This window comes from Xyrauchen texanus, chromosome 14, assembly GCF_025860055.1.
Source record: "Xyrauchen texanus isolate HMW12.3.18 chromosome 14, RBS_HiC_50CHRs, whole genome shotgun sequence".
NCBI lineage: Eukaryota > Metazoa > Chordata > Actinopteri > Cypriniformes > Catostomidae > Xyrauchen > Xyrauchen texanus.
The window spans coordinates 35,972,046-35,996,672 of NC_068289.1; the positions used below are offsets into that span (position 1 = coordinate 35,972,046).

At 37.3% G+C, this 24,627-nt stretch overlaps 2 protein-coding genes across 6 annotated transcripts in view; both read left to right on the top strand.

The window, feature by feature from the left end:
* Nucleotides 1–4,885: 4,885 nt before the first annotated feature.
* On the top strand, nucleotides 4,886–18,474 carry LOC127655313 (zinc finger protein 148-like). Of its 2 annotated transcripts, none has more exons than XM_052143054.1 (7): nucleotides 4,886–5,005; nucleotides 7,595–8,063; nucleotides 9,067–9,192; nucleotides 9,610–9,733; nucleotides 9,817–9,900; nucleotides 10,224–10,342; nucleotides 12,544–18,474. In XM_052143054.1, exons 2-7 carry the CDS (start codon nucleotides 7,707–7,709, stop codon nucleotides 14,155–14,157), a joined length of 2,424 nt encoding a protein of 807 aa, XP_051999014.1. In that variant the 5' UTR covers nucleotides 4,886–5,005; nucleotides 7,595–7,706; the 3' UTR covers nucleotides 14,158–18,474. The 2 variants fall into 2 exon arrangements, with proteins under 2 accessions (XP_051999014.1, XP_051999015.1); XM_052143055.1 differs by having other exon boundaries at nucleotides 4,906–5,005; nucleotides 7,599–8,063.
* A 584-nt stretch (nucleotides 18,475–19,058) lies between these two features.
* Nucleotides 19,059–24,627, top strand: part of slc12a8 (solute carrier family 12 member 8) — a 29,940-nt gene continuing 24,371 nt past the window's right edge. For 3 of the 4 annotated variants that reach the window (XM_052141798.1, XM_052141800.1, XM_052141801.1), the window contains exons 1-5: nucleotides 19,059–19,203; nucleotides 19,654–19,728; nucleotides 19,878–20,024; nucleotides 20,991–21,182; nucleotides 21,310–21,541. In XM_052141798.1, coding sequence (XP_051997758.1) covers nucleotides 19,687–19,728; nucleotides 19,878–20,024; nucleotides 20,991–21,182; nucleotides 21,310–21,541 — 613 coding nt within the window. In that variant the 5' untranslated portion in view covers nucleotides 19,059–19,203; nucleotides 19,654–19,686. The remainder of the gene's footprint in view (nucleotides 19,204–19,653; nucleotides 19,729–19,877; nucleotides 20,025–20,990; nucleotides 21,183–21,309; nucleotides 21,542–24,627) is intronic. The other variant, XM_052141799.1, reaches the window with a different exon arrangement.

Consider the following 24,627-nt stretch of genomic DNA (forward strand, 5'->3'; position numbering starts at 1 on the left):
TTTTTTAAAGCGCAGATCAAAAACAAGCATGATTAAAACATATATAAACATGTAAAATGAAAGCAAAGTCATATGAATTGCAAACAAAATCACGTTTTCCTTGGTTACATTACTGTTTTTGTGCTCTTAATTTTGACAACAAATAAATAGAAAAATTGTAGCTTACATTGTATTTTTCTTTGCTTTTGTTTCAAAGTTCTGTGCTTGGTTTTCCAAAACTGGTGAGTAGAGTTTCATGTAAATCAAGGGGGCGTTTTGCATCCCCATTGGTCCACTTGTTCTTGATCGACAGCGCCTCTAGCCAATCATTCGAAGAGGGGAGCTGACATTACTCAAAGCAACTCCGACTGCTGCTGCTCAATATTAGTGTTTTGAGTATTTTCTTCCAGCTCTAGGAAACAATGTGTTGTCCGAGTAGGCCATTATCATAGTACATTAACACATGTATCGAGTCAGCTGAATTTATTTAGCTGTCTTTAGTGTATTATTTAAGAGACTCTTTTTTTTGTAGGTTATTGGCAGCATATCTATATAAAAAAAACCAAGGCTGGGTTAGTGTGTTTGTTTGATGCATGTTTTTATTAGCTGTATCAATGTAGCCGCGAGTTCAGAACCCAACTTGATCCGCTTTTCCATGTTGATGAATGTGCCGTTATGTATTGATCCTATGTTGCATCGTTGACATGGCTACTTGTACTTTCTTTTTCCAAAATACTGCAGCGAAATCAGAACCAAGTGACTTAAGCGTCCCCACATCAATAAATAATGCAATAAAGTTGGCTTGATGCTGGGCATTCTTTATTCACAAATAGTCGCAAATTTAGGGACCGTCTCTTAAGATACATCAACATTGGAACATACATATCCCAAAAAATATTTACAAACATTTCCATAACATAGAGTATACAACTTCAATATCATTTGCAGCAAATTAGCTACTTAGTCATACAACCAACTCCAAAGTGTGCATGTAGGTGTCAGCAATAATGCACACCTCTTAGATTTGTATATGATAAAAAAAAAGTCCAATTATATGCATGGTGTCGGGACTTGGTGTCGGGATCTGGATTTAATTGAACGGAAAAGCGGATCAAGTTGGGTGCTGAACTCGCAACTACATCGCTACAGCTATTAAAAACATGCATCAAACATCCACACCAACCCATGCCATGTTTTTATTCAAAACATTTTTTTTTTAAATATGCAGCCAATAATTTACAAACAAGGAAGTCTTAAATAATACCTAAACTAAAGACTCCGCTTACTAAATTTAGCTGACTCGATACATGTGTTAAAGGACTATGATAATGGCCTGCTCGGAAAACACATTGTTTCCTAGAGCTGGCAGAAAATACTCAAAACAGACACAAGTAGCGTATATAATATATATATCAACCACAAATAATATAATACTGAGCAGCAGCATTTGGAGTGATGTCACCTCCCCTCTTCGAATGGTTGGCTAGAGGAGGAGCTGTCGATCAAGAACTTGTGGACCAATAGGGATGCAAACTAAGTTACATGAAACTCTACTCACAAGTTTTGGAAATAAAAGCAAAGAAAAATACAATGTAAGTGTACTAAAAACAGTAATAAAACCAAGGAAAAAAATATTTTGTTTGCAATTCATATGACAACATTATACGTTGTTTTTTTGGCAGCATATTTTAAATGTATTTATATATTTTTTTATTCATGCTTGTTATTTTTTGATCTGCACTAATTATTTTTATCTGCGCTTTTTATGTATTTTTGCATGTAGGCCTATAATTTTTTTTTATCTGCACTTATTTTTTTTGATTCACGCATATTATTTTTGAATCTGTGACCGCAATAGTTTTGGTGGCATTTTGATCCCATAACAGCTGTTCAGAGTGGATCGCATCGCGGAGTTATTGGGGAAAACGAGAGGTGGTGGAACATGCTTTAATATCAATCAAGTTGGTGTACTGATGTAACAACGTTAAAGAAGATATGCTGTCCTAATTTGGAAGTACTCTTTATTAACTGTAAGCCTTTCTACTTACTGTGGGTGATCTCCTCATTTATTCTGGTGAGTGTTTACATTCCTCTGCAAGCACGTGTGAGTGCAGCGCTGCAACAGCTGGCTGATCAGATCACAGACACGGAAGAACAATACCCAGACTCACTTATTATAATTCTTGCAGAATTTAACAAAGTTAAACTCACCCATGAACTGCCAAAATATAGACAGCACATTACATGCCCCATCAGAGACAGAAATGTACTGGATCACTGCTACACATCATTAAAGGTCACCCTTCAGAGATGGGGGGTGTCTTGCACTTGTTTATGTCTTTCCGGCCTCTCCAAACTGATGCAGGGTTGTTAGCTGAGAACTTGTTTTTCAGCTTCTCAGAGTAGCCTCTCTCAGCCATTCTAATCTCCTTTGTCAGTGTATCTTTGGCCTGATTTTATCCCCACTTCTGTAAGTATCCTCTTTGGACTGACAAAGCTGCCTGTGTTTTGCTGTAAATCATGGTTTGTCATTGTTGAACATTAAATAAGTCCTAGTAGGAATGCACATATCCTCACAGAAACTGATATATGATGTCACAGTATCTGTGAGCTCATCCAGAGTGGTGTCTGCAGCTTCAAAAACACTCCATTCAGTGCAGTCAAAGCAGGCTTGTAGTTCCAGCTCTGCTTCATTGGTCCAACTTTTTACAGTCCTTACTAGAGGCTTAGCAGATTTAAGTTTCTACTTGTAGGTCGGAAGAAGATGAACAAGACAGTGATCAGAGAGTCTCAAAGCTGCTTTAGGGATAGAGCGATATGAATCAGCAACTGGCTGATGACCTGAATGTGTTTTACTGTAGATTTGAAAAGCCCAGTCTGACTCCCCACACCCAATCTGACCTTCTCTTCACACAAACATCAACACCTCCTGCGACCTCCCTCTTGCTACTCAACCTGCACTTAGGATCTGTGAAGAGGATGTGAATTCTGAAAACAGAAATCAAAGAAAGCATCAGGCCCAGATAGCGATTCACCCATCTGTTTAAAAGCCTGTGCTGACCAACTGGCCACATCTTCACACAGATCTTCAACAGATCACTAGAGCAGTGTGAAGTTCCCTGTTACTTCAAATGCTCCACTATCATCCCCAGCCCAAAGTAACCCAAGATCAAAGGACTTAACGCTATAGCCTGTCTCTCTGACATCTGGGGTCATGGAGTAATTTGAGAGACTGGTGTTGGCCAACCTGTAGGACATGGATCCTTTCTGGACCCGCTTCAATTTGCATATTGAGCAAACAGGTCTGTGGATGATGCAGTCAACATGGGATTGCATCATATCCTGCAACATCTGGACAGCCCAGGGACATATGCAAGGATCCTTTTTGTGGACTTCAGTTTGGCTTTAAACTACATTACCACAGCTATTCTCTGGACAAAATTCTCCAACTCTCTGTTCCCACCTCTATCTGTCAGTGGATCACCAGCTTTCTGACGGACAGGCAGCAGCTATTGAGACTGGGGAAATTCACTTCCAGCACCTGTACGATCAGCACTGGCACCCTCCAGTGATGCGTGCTCTCCCCACTACTCTTCTCCCTGTACACCAACGACTGCACCTCCAAGGTCCCATCTGCCAAGCTCCTGAAGTTTGCAGATGACACTACTGTCATTGGCCTAAACTAAGATGCCGATGAGTCTGCATACTGAAGGGAGGTTGAACAGCTGGCTGTCTGGTGCAGCCTGAACAACCTGGAGCTGAACATGCCCAAAACAGTGGAGATGATTGTGGACTTCAGGAGAAACACCCCAGCATTACCCCCACTCACCATTCTGAACAGCACTGTGGCAGCAATGGAGTCATTCAGGTTCCTGGGCACTACCATCTCACAGGATCTGAAGTGTGAGACCCAGATAGAATCAATTTTGAAAAAGGTGAAGCAGAGGTTATATTTCATTTGCGAAATGAGGAAGTTCAACCTGTCACAGGCACTGCTGATACAGTTCTACTCAGCAGTCATTGAGTCTGTCCTCTGCACTTCAATAACTGTCTGGTTTGGTTCAGCTACGAAGTCAGACATCAGAAGGCATCAAAGGATATTCCAGACTGCTGAGAGGATTACTGGCGCTCCCCTACCCATCCTGCTAGAACTGTACACATCCAAAGTGAAGAAAAGGGCTGGTAAAATTACTCTTGACCCCCATTCCCCCAGCACACTTCCCTTTCTAGCAGTTGCTTCTACAGAGCACTGAGCACCAGAACATCCAGGCACAGGAACAGTTTTTCCCTCAGGCCATCCACCTCATGAACAGTTAAACCTTAACCAAAATACATTCCTTTTATCAATACAAACACATGCAATATAAAATCAATAAATTCCTACTTATATTTATATCTCATTTATATTGTTGTAACATATTCTATCTCTTCTTCAATACATCACCAGCACATAACTGCATCAGCACATAACTGCATCTCAAAAACAACTTTATTGCTCTTTTTTTATATTTCTCTTTTTTTCATCTGTTATATATATATATATATATATATTAATGTCACTATATGTATCTATGTTTAAATGTATATGTTGGTATGTATGTATATCCGGTTGCATTTGTAGTGGAAACTTCTGTCACCATGACAAATTCCTTGGCAATAAAGCTCATTCTGAATGCACCTGTCTCCTTCTTTTATAGGTACATTTTTTATCCAGTTTATAAATTCAGGTATACATTTATAAAACCTTCATACGTACCCAGGCTATCCTGCCATTATTTTTATCTACATGTAATTCCCCTGCCATTTACACTGTTTAAAATATATTCCAGCTAGCAAACAAACCCAACAATATCCGATAGTCATCAGAGCGCATCCGCCGCGCATGTCATCAGAGCGCATGCGCAGTTTCAGATGGAACGTAGTTCGCTAGCTTCGCGCGCTAGCCGCCAAAGCATCGCAGTAAACTTTGACAAACACGTCATATGCAGCTCGAACCCGCCGTCATTGCCGTGTGACAGCACAAGGGGTACGTATACTCTTCATCCATGCGGGACTGCATCTGAATCATCCGTGAAAATGTATGCATCCTGGTTTCTGCACGCGCGATGAAATAGCAGCAGTGATGGAGATCAGGCCAATTTGAAACTCCAGATTATTTTCAAATACATTAAACACATTATTAAAACGCATTAGACACATAAAGTACAAATTATATTAAATGAGTGGTGTATTTGCGTGCATTATGAGCTCTGACAGTGGAAACAGGCAGCCTGTATTGTGGTTGAGTGTTACTGTATATGTTAGTAGTGTCACACTGTAAATAAATACAGTAACTTTCTGATAATTCTGTATTTATTTTTATTAATATGAATAAACCTGCTTGCACAGAGTTTTAACCATTAACGTTGTCTATTTAGCATTAAAATCATTAGTTGATCCAGTTTCTCTGTCTTTAGTTCTAGGGTGATAATTGACATGTCGTATGTCAACAGAAATTTGCAGTCAGGAATACTGTGTTCTGGGTTCAATACAAGTTAAGCTGAATCGACAGCATTTTTGGCATAATGTTGATTACCACAAAAATATATTTATTTTAAAAAAGCAAACATAAATGCTATATTGAGGTACTTACAATGGAAGTGAATGGGGCCAATTTTTGGAGGGTTTTAAGGCAGAAATGTGAAGCTTATAATTTTATTTGAGCTGTAAAGTTGTTTAAATTGTAATTTTTACAGTAATTTTAGGGTTGGTTGACATTACGTTGTCATGGCAACAAAGTTGTAAAATTGGCTATAACTTCACATAGAAAATGTTAGCGATTTTATCACAAATCCATTGTAAGTTCCTTTCTGGAACCCAGATTTTTGCTTTTTGTTTTTTAAGAAAAGGAGTGGCAAGTCAAAATATTTTTTTGTGGTAATCAACATTATGCCACAAATGCTGTAGATTGAGTTTAACTTGTATTGAATCAAAAATATTCCTTTAAGTTTTTACTGTAAAGAGTTGCTGAATGCTGACCAGCTCATATGTGTAAGAGAATAATCATGCAGAGGTTTGGTTTTTGCGATCCATATTATGGGCTCATTATGTTAGAAACACAGAATATTAGATACATTATTGCTCATTGACTAAATATACTGTAGGATGCTTGCTTGGATGATTAGTGTTAACAATAATAAGACGTGATGTATTACATAGATACAACAGGTGACTGTTTTGAAAGAAAAATTGAATCTTGCATAGCCTAATAAGGTAAGAATGATGCCTCATTTATTATTTCTATGCTCCAGTAGCTATTCTGACACTGAAGTAATTGCAAGTTAAATTGGGATTATTGTAATTTATTATCTGCATAGCAGGAGATGAAACAATGATACAATATGGTCCAAAATTCTGATATTTGTCCAAATGTCCATTTAAACCTGGAATAAAACAATGTTTTGGGATTTTGAAAAATCCACTTTGTTATCCAATTTATTACCCTTAATTGAATTTGAGAAAGTTTTTACAAGCAATTTAATTTATTTTATTCAGGTCAAATCAGTTTCATTCAGCCAACATAATTTAGTTGGATTAGGTGAAATCAATGTACATTAGTAGTTTTAATTAAATTTTATTAGGTTCATCAAACTAAATATACTCATGTTTAATTTGATTAATTTTCTTTTGTTGGTCCAACTTAATTTATTTGAATAATTATTAGTATATGCCAGGTGAGCAAATGTACAGACAGTGAAACTGTTGCACTGTAAGTTTATAACAACTGTTTATAGAGCTAAGCAGCACTCGAATCAAACATCACTTGAATGTGAAAATCCATCCCCAACCTAAGTACAAGCACCAATCTTCACAATGTTAACCTCCAAAACTCCAGCCTAACAGACTCTTTTTAAAAAACAATGTAATAGGACATTAAAACAATAACAAACCTCCTCCTATTCTCATCTTGCCCCAAAATGCAAAAAATAACACTTAATTTCAACACTACTTGTTCACCCCATCCAGTCCTGTGCAAAGCATGCTGGGAAATGAAAATCTCCTGCCCTGTTTCATCAATGCTACAAAAAGTATTCACATAGTTCAATCTCAAATGGATTAAGAAAACTTCAATTTTACAAATTAAATTGGATAGAACACAGTGAAATCAAGTTGTGACAAAATGTTCTAGAATTGTGTTGCTTTAGTTCGTTTTAATTAAGTAAACTGAACAACCGGCAAAAATAATTTTTTTTAGTATGTAAAACAAAGAAAAGTGATGATATATGATGACGAAGAAATATTTCATATTATGCACTATTTTTAGTTCATTAATCAGATGTAAGCAATGACTTTGACATTTGTATTTGTCAAACTACCAATGTACCAGTCTTGCTCTTTGGAGCATCTTGCACAAACCTGTGGAGTTCATGCTGTCATTTAAGCAAACAGGGGACATACAAAATACTGAAATTCTGAAATTCATGTTATGTCATATCATGTTTTCTTTTCACATATCATTTTTAATTAATTTAATTTATATTGTTTTTAATAATAAATTAGAATGCAAAATAGCAGCCTTTTCAGTAGTGGTCTCCTAGTTTGTTTCTCTCAAACTCAAGTGTGTTGTTTCTTTCAGTCAGGTTGTCGGAATGCAAGTGCTGTGAACACAACAGTGTTGACTGCTGTTAGGAATCCATGTTGGACCGGTCTCTTCCTGTAGCTTCAGCTCAACTGCTCAGAATTCAGCGATGAACATTGATGACAAGCTGGAGGGGATGCTTATGAAATGTGGCCCTATGGGGCTTCACCACTCATCCAGAAGTTTGGGGCCTTCAATGGTGGATGGAAGAGGAAGAAGAGGCAGTCTGGATATGACATTTGGGGAACGGGGCTTGGCCAATCATCCCCTTTTGGCAGAGGACGACGATGATGAGGATGATGATGATGATGATGAAGACTTGGCAGGTGGTGGGCTGACCTCACATGATCTGATGTCCCAGGATGACATGATGGTTCATGAGGAGACAGTGAAGAATGATGGACAGGATGAGTCCACTTTCTCACAGCGAATCTCCCATAAATTACACTATACACTCAGTATGCCAGTAAGTCTAAAGCCTATTGAGGTGATTAAGACCTGATTGCTGCGCTTAATCAAAACTCTTTATTTAATCTCCAAAGAGGGCATAAAGATTAGACATTATCATAGGCGTAGCTGTTAATCGTCTCTGCATGACCGATTGCTTCCCCTTGTTTCAGAGAGTTATGAAATCTACAGCTTTTTCAATGGATAGTAAAAATGTCTAAATTTCTTTGTGAATTTTGTGTAAAATCAGCAGGTATTTCTTTTTTTGTACATTTTTGTTTTGTACATCTCATTTGCTGTTGTTGTACATACTGTAAATATGTATATATCGGCCAACAGCATCCCTCCTCTCTGTGTATTAGTATCTGCATTGACCTTTGAAAAAACAATATCAGTCGATCAATAGTCTGTAGCCTTTAAACAATATGACAGATGATAAATTGCCTTATTTTGGGTAAATATGGACCCACTTAACATTCTTACAGTCTTTAACTATGTACTTTGCACACTTTGTAAGCATTTGATACAATGTACTTATTTTGTAAATATATGTTTTTGCATTGTACTTAAATTTAAAGTACATGCATTTAATTACATCTGTTGTTACACTGTTAACCTTAATCTCTAATCCTAAACCTAAATCTAACCCAACCCTTAAACTAAACCATAACTCTACTCTTAAATCTACCCATACTTCAACCTCAGTAGCAGCTAATGTGAATCTTATGAGAATTTTTGCAGAACAACAAGTAAATACACAATAAGTACATTGTATTTTAATGTTAGTAGAACAGTAGATAAAGACACCTAATATAAAGTGTGTTCATAAAGATTAATATTAGGATACTGGCACTAGTAATAAGGCATTCTTCAAATCAAGTTATCTTTGACATTTTGTAGCGAAATGTCAACTTTAAAAAAGAAGGTGTTTTAAAAGTCTTTTACATGTTACTTTGTATGCTTTTAGACACTGAGAAATTCAGTAAATGAATGTAATTATTATTTTGTTTTTGCTTTTGTAGGTAAATATAAAGCAGGAGATGAAAGTGACAGATTCGTTGATACTGAAAAAGAAGGAGAAGAAACAAGGGAGGGACTCAACCGACTGTCACAAAAAGAAGAAGAGAAAGCAGCGATCGCCTGCAAAGGTTAAATATGAAACAGCATCAGAGATGCCTTTGATAAACGAACAGTATGCTATAACATTTCTAAGTGAGGGATACTTTACAGGATGCATGACATTGGTTGAATAAAGTAATTTTAAAAGTAATTACATTTTAGAATTGTCCTGAAGTTGCTTATTTTTTTATAGTGGACTTTCTCGCTGTATATTTTCCCATGTATTATAAGGGTACAAAGCTGATTGTTTGTACTCGTATAAATCGTATTTCCTTAAAAACTATTATGCACCTCTATAAGATAGCTGGCACACCAGAACTGAGCTTTTTTACGTCCTCTAATTGTCCACCGGAATCATAACACTACAAAGGTGCTCGGGTATGACAGCTTATTACATTTTCTGTGAAATAGTATTGAACTATTGATTCTCTCCATCATTTTATTAGATTCTCACTATTAAAGAAGATGGCTCCCTCGGACACCAGAATCCAAAATCTCATATCTGTGAGCACTGCAATGCAGCTTTTAGGACAAACTACCATTTACAAAGACATGTCTTTATTCACACAGGTAAGATAAAGCTACATGTGCCGTCCTAAGAAAGTAATTTACATATAAAAGAACAAAATGAAAAATACTTATTTTTTTGGCAGGTGAAAAGCCTTTCCAGTGCAATCAGTGTGACATGCGTTTTATTCAGAAGTACCTGCTTCAGAGACATGAGAAGATCCACACAGGTTAGCAGTTATTTAAAATAATACAACAGATCAGAAAAATAAAAAGAAGTGTAATTTATATTTTTCTTAAAGGTTTTCTGACATTTAACGATGTCCAATTACATTTTCACAACCAAGGAACTATAGATGAATGTGATTCATTGCACTAATATATTTTGTGGTCCTTTATAAACTGACAAAACAGATCTAGTCTCATAGACTTGGAGAGGGCTGGAGAGGAGCCTACCATGACACTCCCACACTTGCTTATTTTAATGGGAAACATTTTTATTTGCTTAAATTTTGCATAACATTCATAATAACCTGTAATGTCCCACCTGTAGGAGAAAAACCTTTTCGCTGTGATGAATGTGGAATGAAATTTATCCAGAAATACCACATGGAGAGGCACAAGAGAACGCACAGTGGGGAGAAGCCTTACCAGTGTGACTACTGCCATCAGGTTAGGCAATTTAACTGGTCCAAACCAAATAATTCAGTATCAAATTTGATATTGGGCAATTGAAAGGGTTACCACGTTCATGGGAAACCTGGAAATGTCAGGGAGTTTTAAATTTGTGATTTCCAGGTTTACACTCCGTCTATACTAAGAGCATCCATTGATGCGACACAACAGCTTGAGGCTATCTACATTGTACGGTTTGACAAAAATGTTCTAAACCGTTTAATTGTGTTGTTGGCAATAGGAGCACCAGTGCATGCAATTCGAAATGGAATGGGACAACCTTTTAGTGACGGTGTGATGCGCTGCAAGAGATGCTTCCAGTGTCAAGATATCATTGATTATAATGGGTATTGCTCTCGATGTGACACGATGCAACACTCGCGTCCGGTGTTGTCAGAGTGAAAGAAAACTCATGGAAATAAATAAAAACTTGGAAAATCACAGAGAAGTTATGGAAATTGGTTAAGTTACGCTTGGCTCTAAAATATCAATTTGGCTAGAAATTACTCTTTTTGAGTGAAATCTCTCTCATTCCAGTAAATCACAAACGACTGGAAAAGTAAAAAAAATTAAATGGTGGAAAAAGTGTGGGAACTCTGCATTAAAGGTGCTGTGAGCGATTTTGCCATTCTGGAATTTCCAGCCTATTTTCTACATCTAGATGATCAGGTGTTTTTCGTGAAAAACGCAATCAGTTCGGCTTTCTCAGGCTACGTTTCCACTGGCGCAGAAGAAATCTGCTCAAAGCTGCTTAAAACGCTAAGGAACAGCTTGATCCGCATCGCTGCCAATCCTACAATCCACTTTGCGAGCATGGTGCTCGGCTTCCATAAGAATTAATCGAAAATGCTTGCTCAGCTTCGCTCACAACGCACCATTGGAAACATAGGGTCAGACTGCATAAAGTTGCTAATGTTAGCTGCCTTGCTAATGATTAGGCTCTGCTGGTCCCTGCCATCTGGGTCAACAAAACAACAATGTAAAATAACTATGTGTACACCAGAACTGATCTTTCTGTGCTGCATTCTTGAATATTTTTCTCTAGCACCAAACACACTTCATTTATGCACACTTCATGTTGCCTCTCTTCCCCACATGTGAGCAGACACGAGGCGCCACGTAAGGTAACGTGGTTCCAAAGCGCCTTTAGATCATAATGTTTTTTCCATCTAAAATCCGCTTTATTAATCAACGTGTGAGCCTTTAATAATGAACAATTAGATTTATGTTCTAATTTTGTGAAAATTAATCATATGTCATCATCTCTGGCATGGATGACAAGGAAAGACAATAAAATTACTAGTTTGTAGGCTAGTCTTTCTCACTTTAATTAAATATAAAATGGTCTATTCAGACTTTTAAATTTTTTCTCAGGGGCTACCCCTGGACCCAAATACAGTGTCATTCCTCAGTCAGGGCTTCTATGCCCCCATACTTTGGTATCTGAATGTAAAGAAAAATATTATTTGAATGTAAAAATATATAAAAAAATGAACAGATGATCTTTTAACATTTATATACAACTGCACTCGTTTGATAAACTCTTTAAAATATTTTGGTAGAAGATCCCTCAGACCCTAATGCTTTGGCTGCCTCTGGGCCCCAATGCAGTTTTTTAGAGACTATTTTGACTGTTTAGGGAAATTTGTTCTTTTCTTCTGCCAACTTGTACATTTAAAAAAAAAAAGTGCAATGTGCAAATGTGAATGTATATCATGATAAATATCGATATGAAAAATAATATTGTGATAATATTTTTGGCTATATCGCACAGCCCTACCGTAGATTCTGACACCGAGCAGAAGACCATCATCCTACGGCTGTCAAACACAACAGTGGAAAAATAGCACCCTCAACTGACAACTGTTATGAAAAATATTGCATTAAAAATGGCATTAAGCCTCAATAATTGGCTGCAACTACAACACTTTGAGAACGCTTAAAATGATAGACAGGCAGAAAGTGTTATAGACCGCAAATAGTTGTTTGCATTTTACAGAGTCTAGAACTTTCACAGAGACCGGTGAGATATCTCAGGACATTATTTAAGTAATATCTTTCAGGGGGTTTACATATTTTTTCTTACCTCTCCATGAAAAAATCACTTACATCACCTTTAAAATGTTAGTGTGCATTCTATAGCCTAAATATGCTATGATATTGAGAATATTTCAGAGAATAGATATTTGTCCCAACAGTATTTCTCCAGAACTGACAGAGTACTGAAGCACAGACGGATGTGCCATGAGAATAAAGACAGGAAGGTGCAGAATGCAGCTGCCAAAGATGGCCCTCTTTGCAGCCCGGAGAGCTTGGACTTCTCTTTTCCTGTCAAGGAATGTGCGCTACCCAAGAAGAAACGTCAGAAGACCTCTGATAAAAGTCGAGTCTCGCTCACATGTCCCACCGTTCCAGACAAGATGGTGGAAGACGGTAATGAGGAGAAGACAGAAGACAGGCTTGACAAAAGTGAGTGTCTTCCTCTGTACGCAGTAGCCACCAAAGTGAAGGACGAGTATGTTGTGGCAGATTATTCTGTGGAGCTGCCTGATTCCCCGCCTGGCAACAGGCATCTAGGTGAGGAATCTAATGATGAGATCATCAGTCCTCCAAAACTAGTGCTGAAGAAAATAGCTAGCAGGAGAGGAGTGAAACCGCAGTCGCTAGAACAGTCACAAAGTCTCTCTGCCTTGTCTTCATTTGAAGAAAGCAAAATAACAAGATACACATTTGAGATTGTGGAGAATAAAGGCCTCTTGGATGTTGAGACCAACCCTGACATGGATTCGGTAGAAGCACTACAAGGAGGACAAGCAAAACCAACCAGAAGCAGCACAAATTACGATGATGCCATGCAGTTTCTCAAGAAGAAGCGATACCTTCAGGCGGCTACGGCTAACACTAGCCAAAACTATGCACTGAATGTGAGCAGCATTGTGTCACAGCCCTCCGTCACTCAGGCAACTGTAGCGAGTGTCATCGATGAGACCGTTCCCACCATGATCCTCTCCGAGACTCAGACACTGAACGTGGATACAAAGTCCAGTAATGAGAAAAATGTCCTCCCGGACGAGGTCCTTCAAACCATTCTCGATCACTACTCCAATAAGGCCAACGGGCAAGCGGAGATTTCCTTCAGTGTGGCGGACACAGAGGTGACATCCAGCATCTCCATCAACTCCTCAGATGAGAGCAGCCCCACTGAAGCTTTGGGGAGCAGTTCATATGTGCCCCCGGCCGAGAAGGCCAGCCTTCTACAGGAGTACTCCAAGTTTCTCCAGCAAGCATTGGAAAGGACCAGTCAGAACGACACCTATCTAAACAACCAGAGTCTTACATTTATAAGTGACAGTAGCAGTCTTGCTGGCCAACCTTTGTTTTCCACTGAGAAGCAATTCACATCCCCATCCCGGTTCAGGCCAAGCATGAACTCTCCTTTGAGGTCCACCTTGGAGAAACCCAACTTCAGCCTTTTAGTAGATTCCCAACATTCCTTCTCCCTGTCGGGTGATGAGACTAACCCTTCCTCGGTTTCTCCAACGGAGGACTTTCTCGACCAAGTGGCCTCGCCTAAAAAGACAGATGCACAAAGCATCAGTCAGTCATTTCAGATTGCCACTTTTGAGCAGAATTTTCGATCTCAGTTCCCGAGCTCAAGATCTGGAATATCCTCACAGTTTGGCATCGCCAGTGGACAAGTTAGTCTGAGAGCACATGGAGGAAATGACTTTCCAGAGTTCTCTCTTGTTAATGACACAAAAACTCAACTAACCTCATCACCAGATGCTACAAACAGCCAAACCTTTGGCTAAATAAGAGCTTTTCATGATTTGAAGCATTTTAAAGGCACTTTATATTCCAGGTCTTTGAGTTCTGTCGATGAAGGGAATCTGATCTCTGTGGAAATGCTTATTATTTTCTTTCTTTAAACAATCAAGCCTGTGTGGGAATCAAGAGATGAGCGATACACCACATTAGATTTAATTATCAGCACCTTTAAAGAAATCTTGTCTGAATTTATTTAATAGTTACATAGCATTTTTGTGTATTACACATATAATGCTTAACATGATCATACCATGCTGTACCATGTCTTGCCAAATTGGCTAATTTATTAATTATAGCTTATGTTTTTCCTAACAATCTAAATTCAGTCATATTTTGGCTAAACCGTGCTAATAGCTCAGTTGTACTACATCAATGTTGTAGTATACATTTTGTGTGTCAGTGGTGGCTTCACCTAGATAAAAATATACAGAGGCCATGGTCATATTTGCCTCTTGTTAGTGATCAATTCTTTTGCTGGAATTTATTAACAATATGTTTAACAGAATAACCTAATAATATAGCTCTTTACCAATGGAAACTACCCTAATCTACAATAGCATTACAATCAAGTTTTCTTTGTAGCTGTTGTTTTATTATTATTTTTTTATTTGATTATTTTGGAGAGGTACTGAAAGGACCTCACTATTGTACCTTAGAGACATCTGCAGGTATTCTCATCCTAGGTTCAATGACCTAGGCCATAATTTTATATAATGAGATTATATAATCCTGAAATATTTTTGCACAGTACTCTGAAGGTTATTGCATTATAAAGTGATATTCTCAAACAGATAAAAAATAGCTTCTATGATAATCAGCTAATTTCTATTTAATAGACTGTATACCAAGTCATTCCAATCAGATTTGAGGTGCACATTGTACTGGTATACTGCAGAACATCCCACAATTGAGTCTGCAGTTTTAGTAATTGTCCCAGGCAACAGCTCCAACAGGTATTTTGTTATTTATTTGTCATCAGTGAGCCAGGCTTAATGACTCATCGGTTAGTACACACAAAGTTTTCAGTAGGTAAGTGCATTACAACACTTTTTTTAAAGAGCATTTAATTTGTTCACAGTGTGTTTGATTGAATTTGCATATGTACAGTAACAAGAAATGTATGTGAACCTTTTGGAATTAGCTGGTTTTGTGCATTAATTGGTCATAAAATGTGATCTCATCTTTATCAAAGTCACAAGTAATGTGCTTAAGTCAACAACACAAACAGTTATAATCTTTCATGTCTTTACTAATGCTTCCCTGACTGGCCACTCCATAAGGTGGATTTTCTTTTTTTAAAGCCATTCTGTAGTGTATTTACGTCAATGTTTATGGTCATTGTCCTGCTGCGTCACCCAACTTCTACTGCAGAGCCACCCTGACAATATCCTGTAGGATATCTTTTTTTTTTTTTCTCCCAATTTGGAATGCCCAATACCCACCATTTAGTTGGTCCTTGTGGTGGCGTGGTTACTCACCTCAATCCGGGTGGCGGAGGACAAGTCTCAGTTGCCTCCACTTCTGAGACAGTCAGTCCACGCATCTTATCATGTAGCTTGTTGTGCATGACACTGCAGAGAATCTGCATGTAGAGGCTCATGCTACTCTCGCGATCCACGCATAACTTACCACACACACCCCATTGAGAGCGTGAACTCTTATTGTGACCACAAGGAGGTTCATCCATGTGATTCTACCCTCCCAAGCAACCAGGGCAATTTGGTTGCTTAGAAGACCTGGTTGGACTCAGCACATCCTGGATTTGAACTTGCGAGTCCAGTGGTGATAGTCAGTGTCAATACTCGCTGAGCTACCCTGGCCCCCATCCTGTAGGATATCTTGATAAACTAGGGAATTCATTTTTCTATAGATGATGGCAAGCGGTCTAGGCCCCTACCAGCAAAGCAGCCCCAAATTATGATTCTCCCTCCACCATACTTCACCATTGGGATCATGCTTTCATGTTGGTATGCGGTGCCCATTTTATGCTATACATAGTGCTGCGTGTTCTTCCCAAGCAATTCTCTCCTTAATTTCATCAGTCCACAAAACATTTTCCCAGTAGCGTTGCGGAGTGTCATGGTGGTCTTTGGCAAAATTCAGGCATGCAGCAATGTTTTTGTTGGAAAGCAGCAGCTTCCTTTGTGGTGTGCTGCCATGGACACCATGCCTGTTTAATGTTTCCCGGATAGTAGACTCATGAACCAGTTCCAATGATTCCTTCAAGTCTTTAGCTGTCACTCTAGGGTTCCTTTTTTTTTTTTTTTCACCTCATTGAGCATTCTCTGGTGTGTCTTTTGAGTCATTTTGGCTGGACGGACACTTCTAGGGAGAGTAGCCACAGTGATAAATTGTATTCATTTATAGATAATTCTGTGGACAGATGAATATCTAAGCTCTTTGAGATAACTTTGTAGCCCTTTCCAGCATTATTCAAAGCAACAATTCTTGCTGAAGGTCATCTGAGATCTCTTTTTTTGTGAGGCATGGTCCATGTCAGATGATACTTTTTGTGAATAGCAAACTCGAAATGTTTGCGTGCTTCTAATTCACACCTCCAATATAGTTTAATTAATTGGATGCCAGGTTTGCCAACTCCTGACTCTAATTTGCTTTTGTTGACATCATTAGCCTAGGGGTTTACATACTTTTCCCCCACCTACACTGTGAATGTTTGAATTATGTATTCAGTATGTACAAGAACAATAAAATCATTTCTGTTTATTAGTTGAAACAGATTGTGTTTGTTCATTATTGTATCTTCGATGAAGATTAAACCAGATTTTTTTTAGACAAATTTATGCATAAATGCAGGTAATTCCAAAGGATTCACATACATATTCATGCTGCTTTTCTTGCGATCTTCAAAACATTATACATTAAATTACAGTTTGGTATCTTGTGCATTTAATAAAAAAATGTTTTAATTTCCCTTATCCAGACACATAATGCTCACCTGCATTGGAGATATTAACTATATCAATCTATTATGGCAAGTTGTCTTTAGTGAAATCAAGGAAAATTATTTAAGAATGTATACTGTATGGTTTGAGATAATATTTTTATGCTTTCTCTTTGTCTCAAAAATATTCATTTGCACACATGTTTGTGTATCAGATTCACATTCTGTGTCTTATTGGATTAAATTAGAACTAACTAAATAACTTTTAATGTTTGATAATGTTATACTAGTTTGTATATGTACACAGGATTTGTTTATTGCACATTTCTTTCATTATTGCTTAACTAATAATGTAGATTATAAACTTTGTTCCTATTTTCTCAGATTGTTTATGGAAATGTATCTGCTTTCCCTACAAATGTACCTTGATTTTAATCTTAGCTTTGTTTGTTTTTAAAAAAACATGAGAGAGAGTATCATGCCAAGTTGTACAAGTGCAGCCCTTTTAGTATGATTTATTTAGTCTGCATGTTCTGGGTGTCGAAGACATTACCAATCAACGTTTTACTTACAGTTTCTCATAAGTGTGCCTAAGCATTCCTATATTGTTCTTTTATTCTTTATACATGTTGCAAAAAGGTGTATATTTTAAGCTTTGCATTTTGCTGTGCACATGTTTTCTTTTGTGTATAGTACGTAGAGAGAAAGTAACATGATTTATGAATATTTGTTGCCAATTTGGCTTTCTCTTTCTTGCGGTCATTGATCCCTCTCAGCACAAATGTTGTTACAAAATCAAATTTGTGTTCATGTTTGTAAAATTTACAGATGTACTGTCCTCTCTATGAATTGCTTCTAAATGCAGTTTTAATGATCACAATCATATTATAACACACCTTGTATGACTCATACACGGTCAAAGGATATTATTTATCATTTCAATGTAATATGATACCTGCATTATGAACATCTAATCAATAATCAGTTAAAGATGCTCCAGAAATGTATACAAGTTAAATGAAAAATTGAGGGAAGAGCTTTTTTTTTTTTGTAAGCTCTGCTACTGTTGCTAAAAGTTTATATCCATTTAAACACATCACTGTAATCTACTGATTATGGATTATTGTTTTCTTTGTTTAAATTGAGTGAAAACAGATGGTTTTATAAAGTGTGAGCACTTTTGATAGTTTTAGAGAGTGCATGTCCCCCTGACTTGTACAGTGGTTATATTGTTATATGTAATGTATCCATTTTATTGTAGCCAAATTATTTCCATATACTTAAATGCAATACTTTGCCTAAGACATTGTGGGAAAGGTTCTGATTGGATGTGTTTGATTGTGTGCCTCTTTTGTGTAATAATGAATTTCCAAATACATCAAGGAAGTAGTTGAGTGTTATTTATGTGTCTTTATTAATTGCTGGAATGGGATGGAATAAGAAAAGTGTTGGACATATTTCACCCCAAAGTAAAAATTAAGAAATACTCCTTTTTGCAAGCCTATTTGCAAGCCTATTTTAGGACCATTAAGAGTTTTTGTATTGTCAAAATGTTAACAAATTACTGTATATAAATGATCTGAATCATAATTGACAAGAATGTGAATGACATTCTGGTCTGGTTTGTATTTGACCAAACTGGTTATATAAATAACTAGACAAGGAAATATCGTGAGGGGTGTTAAGGAGAGAGTGGTACTCTCACAGGACCTGAGGTGGCGCTCGATGGATCAGATATTTGTTTAATGACGTTTATTGCACACGTAGCGTTTCACATGATAACAGCAACAACAACATACTGAGACAGCTGGTTACTCAAATACAGCTTTATAGCATATATCCAATAATCAATGATTCGTGAAAGTGGCAATAAATAGATTTAAGTGTATTTAACTTGTTTATGGTGTAATCAATCAAACTGTTTTCAGAAAAAGCTCAATGTAACTTAGGTGACGCTTGAAATATCGACAGACGATAGTATTAGTTTCTTATCAAAACTGACCACAGTAGCAAAAATACCTTACATGATAAAATAAAGTTTAGGCTACTCGACACCCTCAGGTGAGTTTGCGCCTCTCCCACACTGTACACCTGCTGCTGCTGCATCCGGGTGCAGAGCGCGAGCACGGTACGTTTGTGTTTGTTTTAAGTACTCAAAAGAATTTACAATTTCCCAATATCGTGTTAACATTTAAAATGTTTTTATCCTATTTATCCTACATTAGACCACTAATCATTAACATTGGCTGTAGACTGTAAAAGGAGCCACTGCAGTGGATAATATTGGTAAAAAAATAACAGTAGCAGGCTTCTACACAACTTGGCTATTCAGCTTTAAACCCGTTGTTTGACATTGTTCAGCGATATGCATTTCAGTTTAAAATATTATTTAAAGTAAATGTTAGTTTAATGTAGATTACTTGTTGACTACTAATGGTTTAAATGTCCCACCGTGTCACTTATTAACACTTGCCTTTTGTTGGATATGTATTCAAGCTACGTGGCCATCGCCCCGTGTCGTTAAAGTTGCTTTTGTACATTTAAAAGCTTTATGTTCAACTACCTTTACATTCCTCAGATCCAGTACAGCTAATCTTGCACAGGAGGGAGTATGAATCCACAGGTTCAAGAATTATTCCATGAGGACGCACAGGTAATCTCCAGTCTGGATTCATATAGCTACTGTTTGTGAATCTTGTTTCATAAATATATTCCTGCTGTTTTACCTACATCTAAGGTACTGAAAGATTAGGAACAGACATTAATGGTTACTTTAGATTTTAGTGACATTGGTTTGTGTAGGGTTCCCAGAGTAATGCTCAACCTTGGTGGAAGGTGCAGCTCTTCGTTTGGGAACCTGTCCTTTTCGGGACGTGGGATGGAGTCTTCACCACCTGCATGATCAATATATTTGGTGTGGTACTCTTCTTGCGCACTGGCTGGCTTGTGGTAAGTTATGCTTTACCAAAGTTGTAGAGATAATGGTAGGCTATACTACACTTTTTTTTGTTTACTGTAAATAGTGTGTCCTTTTTTTTTAGTATTAAGTGTTGAACATTTAAATTGGGATGCACCATTATGATTTTTTTTTGGCCGAGACAGATTGTAACAAACATTATAGGCCAATAACGATACAGATATTTAGCCAATTACTGTACCTTATTTTGTCATCAGATCACTTTTTGCTAAGGAAAGAAAATGTACAAAGAAGTGCAAAAGCTTTTCACTGTTCTAACAGTAAATGAGTTCCATTGAACATGGATTGGATCTTTTTTCACTGGCCAAATTTTAAAGAGAGCCACAATGAAACATAAATATATTTAAAAAAAATAACTAATTAGGATAACATGGTGATCGAAATTATTTTTTAAATTTATTTTGCACTTCTGCTGACTGAAGCGCTGAATGCAGACTATATTTTAAAGCGCAGCCTTTTAAGGTTTTTAGATGGTTTCCTTTATCACGTAGCCTGTAGGTATGTGTCACTTTAACCAACTGTCATGTCTGCTTATGGCAGTTTTTCTACGTTAATGTTAAAATGAGAGAATCAAAATTAATATGATCTTAGAAGTGTCAACCCTTCTACATATATTGGCTATTATTATTTCCGCATTGTACATTTGGATTCACAGAGTTTTTACAAAGTGTGCTACTAAATAATTATAAATAAAACAAGCGGTTCTTCATATCAGCCATATGCCAATGTTTTTAATTTTGTCAATAATTGGCAGATAAATGTTGGCAGCTGATACATCGGTGCATCCCTACATTTAAGAGTGCAACTTTTGTAATTAAAGACCCTAAAAAAAAAAATTCATGTTCACATCTTTCTTATCACATATTTCTGACTGACAGCAACTGTTAAATTGACATTCTCTGAAAGTGTGACTGTCTATTCCATATGACCATCTTCAGGGTAACACAGGCGTGTTGCTAGGCATGCTCCTGGTGTCACTGGTGGTGTTGGTTGCCTTGGTTACAGTGATGTCAGGTATTGGTGTGTGTGAGTGTTGCAGCGTGGGTAATGGTGGTGTCTACTCTATGATGTCCACTGTGCTTGGAGGAAGGGTCGGAGGAACTGTGGGACTCCTGTATGTGTTTGGACAGGTGAGTAACTTATGACAGCATTAATGATTAAACTAATCATTATAATAACTAATGTGCGTTATTATTTCCACCTCTTGAACATTCAATGGGCAGGCAGTTCACTGTTTGATCCACACTCTTTTTCTAGTGTGTAGCTGGAGCACTGTACATCACAGGATTTGCAGAGTCCATTGCGCAGGTGCTGAATTTACAGAGTGTGTGGGCAGTGAGGGGCATCTCTGTAGCTGTTCTGCTGGGCTTGCTTGGGATTAACCTGGCCGGGGTGAAATGGATCATACGCCTTCAGTTGGTTCTGCTCGCCATTTTAGCTCTGTCAACTCTGGATTTTGTCATTGGGACATTTAGTCATCTAGATCCAGGTGAGTTATCTTAAATATGAAAGAGATTGCATTAAGGGTTATTTTTGTGTATAGATTTGCAATTGAGATAAGTATTGATTTAGCCGGCGTCCAAATATGCATACTTCTCTACTGCTGTATATGGTAAGCCTATGTCAGTTGAATAGTATGTTTGAATCCTTAGTATTCTTAAAACAGTAGGCAAGACAATTCCTTAATGACCTACAACATCCACAGAGAATTTAAAATGCTCTTCCACTGGACACTTTACTATACCATAATGCCACGTGAACTGAGGCGATGGCAAGATTAAAAAATGCAGAATATTAAAAAAAAGACACGCGCAAACAAACAAGTGCTATATACCAAGAAAGTTGTTCCTTGTGGTTAAATTGTACATGTTTAACAAAACTAGAGTACGTTTATTTTGTGGTTGTTGTTACTATGTCACATATTTGGGTCATGGAATAATGCCCACATTCCTGTATAAAGGTATTCGTACTAAACAGCTGCATACCTAAAGAACATACATAAAAATAAAAATAGAAAAATAAAGCCTTTCGTTTGAATTTTAATGCCATACAACAATGACATTTTGACAAAGTGTTTTAATTTTTTTATCTTTTGTTGAGCGCATCATTTTGGAACTATTTGCAACTGTCACAATACATTCCAACAGTTTTAAATGTACACTTGCATATTGGAAGTGTTTAGCTAAACCAACACCATAGATACCAGATATTCTCCTCCAAAGTGAATGAGACAATCAGTCTTCACTAAAAAAAGGGGTGTGAAATAAACTGCTTCTGGCAAAAGATTGGATTTGTGAAAATGCAATATAAAACCATTAAAACCTGATACTAAGCATGTTAACATACACCTGTGGCTATACCACAAATTTCCCTTTATTAAAGAACTACATTAGGAAGAGATTCAGGCACTGCAGTGTTGTCTTCACAACACCTACTCCCAGTGCCTGCCTTTCTTATATTGACATTTCTTTATTTGCTTATTTCCTAGCAAACCTGCTGGACAAGGATATCCAAGTCATTTTATTTCAGACTAAAGTAGAGTATGCTAAATGTCTCTGGAGAGTTCTAATTTCTCTTTTTACATGCAGTGTAAAATATGTTTATTGTGGTTCAGGTAGCAGCTTTCTAGTGAAAGAATATACATATAATACTTTTTATATATGATTTAGATATTTCCTATTGGGGCTCTTTGCTTCCATTTTGCTTATCTTTTAGCTCATACTTATATTGGTGTGGTGAAACCAATGTTTAATGTTTTTGAGTTAATCAAATCTGTTTACAGTAAGTTCACATGTTCTTACAACAACTGTCCATTAGGTGTCAGGGTAACGCAAATGGGACAGTGTCCCGAACAAAACTAAATTGTGTGTTTTAAAAAACCTAATGCTATTAGTAATTTACATTTGTTTACTTTTCCATAACACCAGTTATGGTTAAGCTGTGCAACACAAGGTTTTGCATACCAGCAAGGTTGTGATAAGGAGTATGGCTGGAAGTATAAGCAATAAATAAACAGCCCCCTGCTTCTGCTAGTATGGCAGCACAAAGCCATTAGGGGGCACAGGATCTCTTGCTAAAATAAACATTGTGGCAGAATGGGAAGGAATTCCAATCATAATATGGAAGTTGAAGGAACAGGGAGGTGAAATAATTTGTCACCAAATTATACTGTCATATAGTCATCTTGGACTTCACAAGGCAAAACAATTTGAATATCTTTTTGTTTTAGTTATTAGAATTAGTTATCTTTTGCCAAATCTGGATTCTCAATTATCTAAATCTGTACCAAGCCTTAATCACAGAGTCCTGGCTCTGTCAGATATATTAAATTTTTTCAGGATATTCCAAACTACTTAAACTTGTGTTTAAAAGATTAAATACATGAACACCGATATTAAAGGGCTACTTCATCGAAAATTGAAACATATTACATAATTTACTCCCCCTCATGTTGTTCCAACCCTGTGTGACTTACTTTCTTCCATAGAACACAAAAGGAAATGTTAGGCAGTTGTTATACTCGGTCACCATTCACTTTCATTGTGTGGCAAAAAAAAAGGCAATTGAAGTGAATAATCACTGATGCTAACAGTCTACCTTATGTGTTCCTAAGAAGAAAGAAAGTCATATGGGTTTGGAGCAACATAAGTAAATGATTACAGATTTATCAAAGTTGTGTGAACTATCCTTAAAGTAGATTTTACCTACTCTTTGAGAGCTACAAGACAAATTCTAGTAAGTTGGTTACATTTATTGTAAGTTCATAAAAGCAGTCAACCATCCTGCAAATGTTTAAATGAGATAACTAAGAGTCTATAAATCTTAGAACAAGAAAAAGCATGCAAGCACCCTTAGTCTATGTTTTTTGGCTGCCCGATTCAGACGAGGTCATTATGTACTTTCACACTGAGTTTGCAGGAAATCCACCCCTACTCTTCCTGTTCTCCTGATTACTGGCTTCCTGTCCATAGCGGAGGCAAGACTTTGAGAAAGGTGGTGTTCTCTCAATCATCCTCTTTCTCTCTACTTCACTGAAGGCTGCAGAAAAAACGTCAGACAGGTTGGGATGTACTGGCCTGGAGAATCATCCCCTAACTGCTGCTATTGTTTTGCTCTGATCACTTTCTTTAGGAGCTTGACCTGGGCTGCAGTTTATGTTGACTAGGGGAAAAGGAGGTACTGGTTATTCCAGGTTTTTCAAATTAAGCTATATGTTTGTGGAGTGATCTCACCATTGGCATTACTCCAGGGGGTTACTCTGTTAAGGCCGGTCGCCGCATGGGCGGGTTACCTGCCAGTGGCAGGAAAAAGGATCTGTTGTGCAGATTTGTTTACAGTTTGATAACTCTGTTAATCACGTAGTCAAGGCCAGTGGTCTGCACAAGAAAAGGCTTCATAACCATGGCTGTGCCCTCTATTGGTTGATGCAGAGATCCCAGCATGTCCACATCCCATGGCTATTTAAAGGAATAGATCATGCAAAGAATTATAATTCTGTCACCATTTACTCTTAATGTTGTTCCACATCTGTATGAGTTTCTACAGTGTAAAACAATAGGAGATTGCCATTCACTA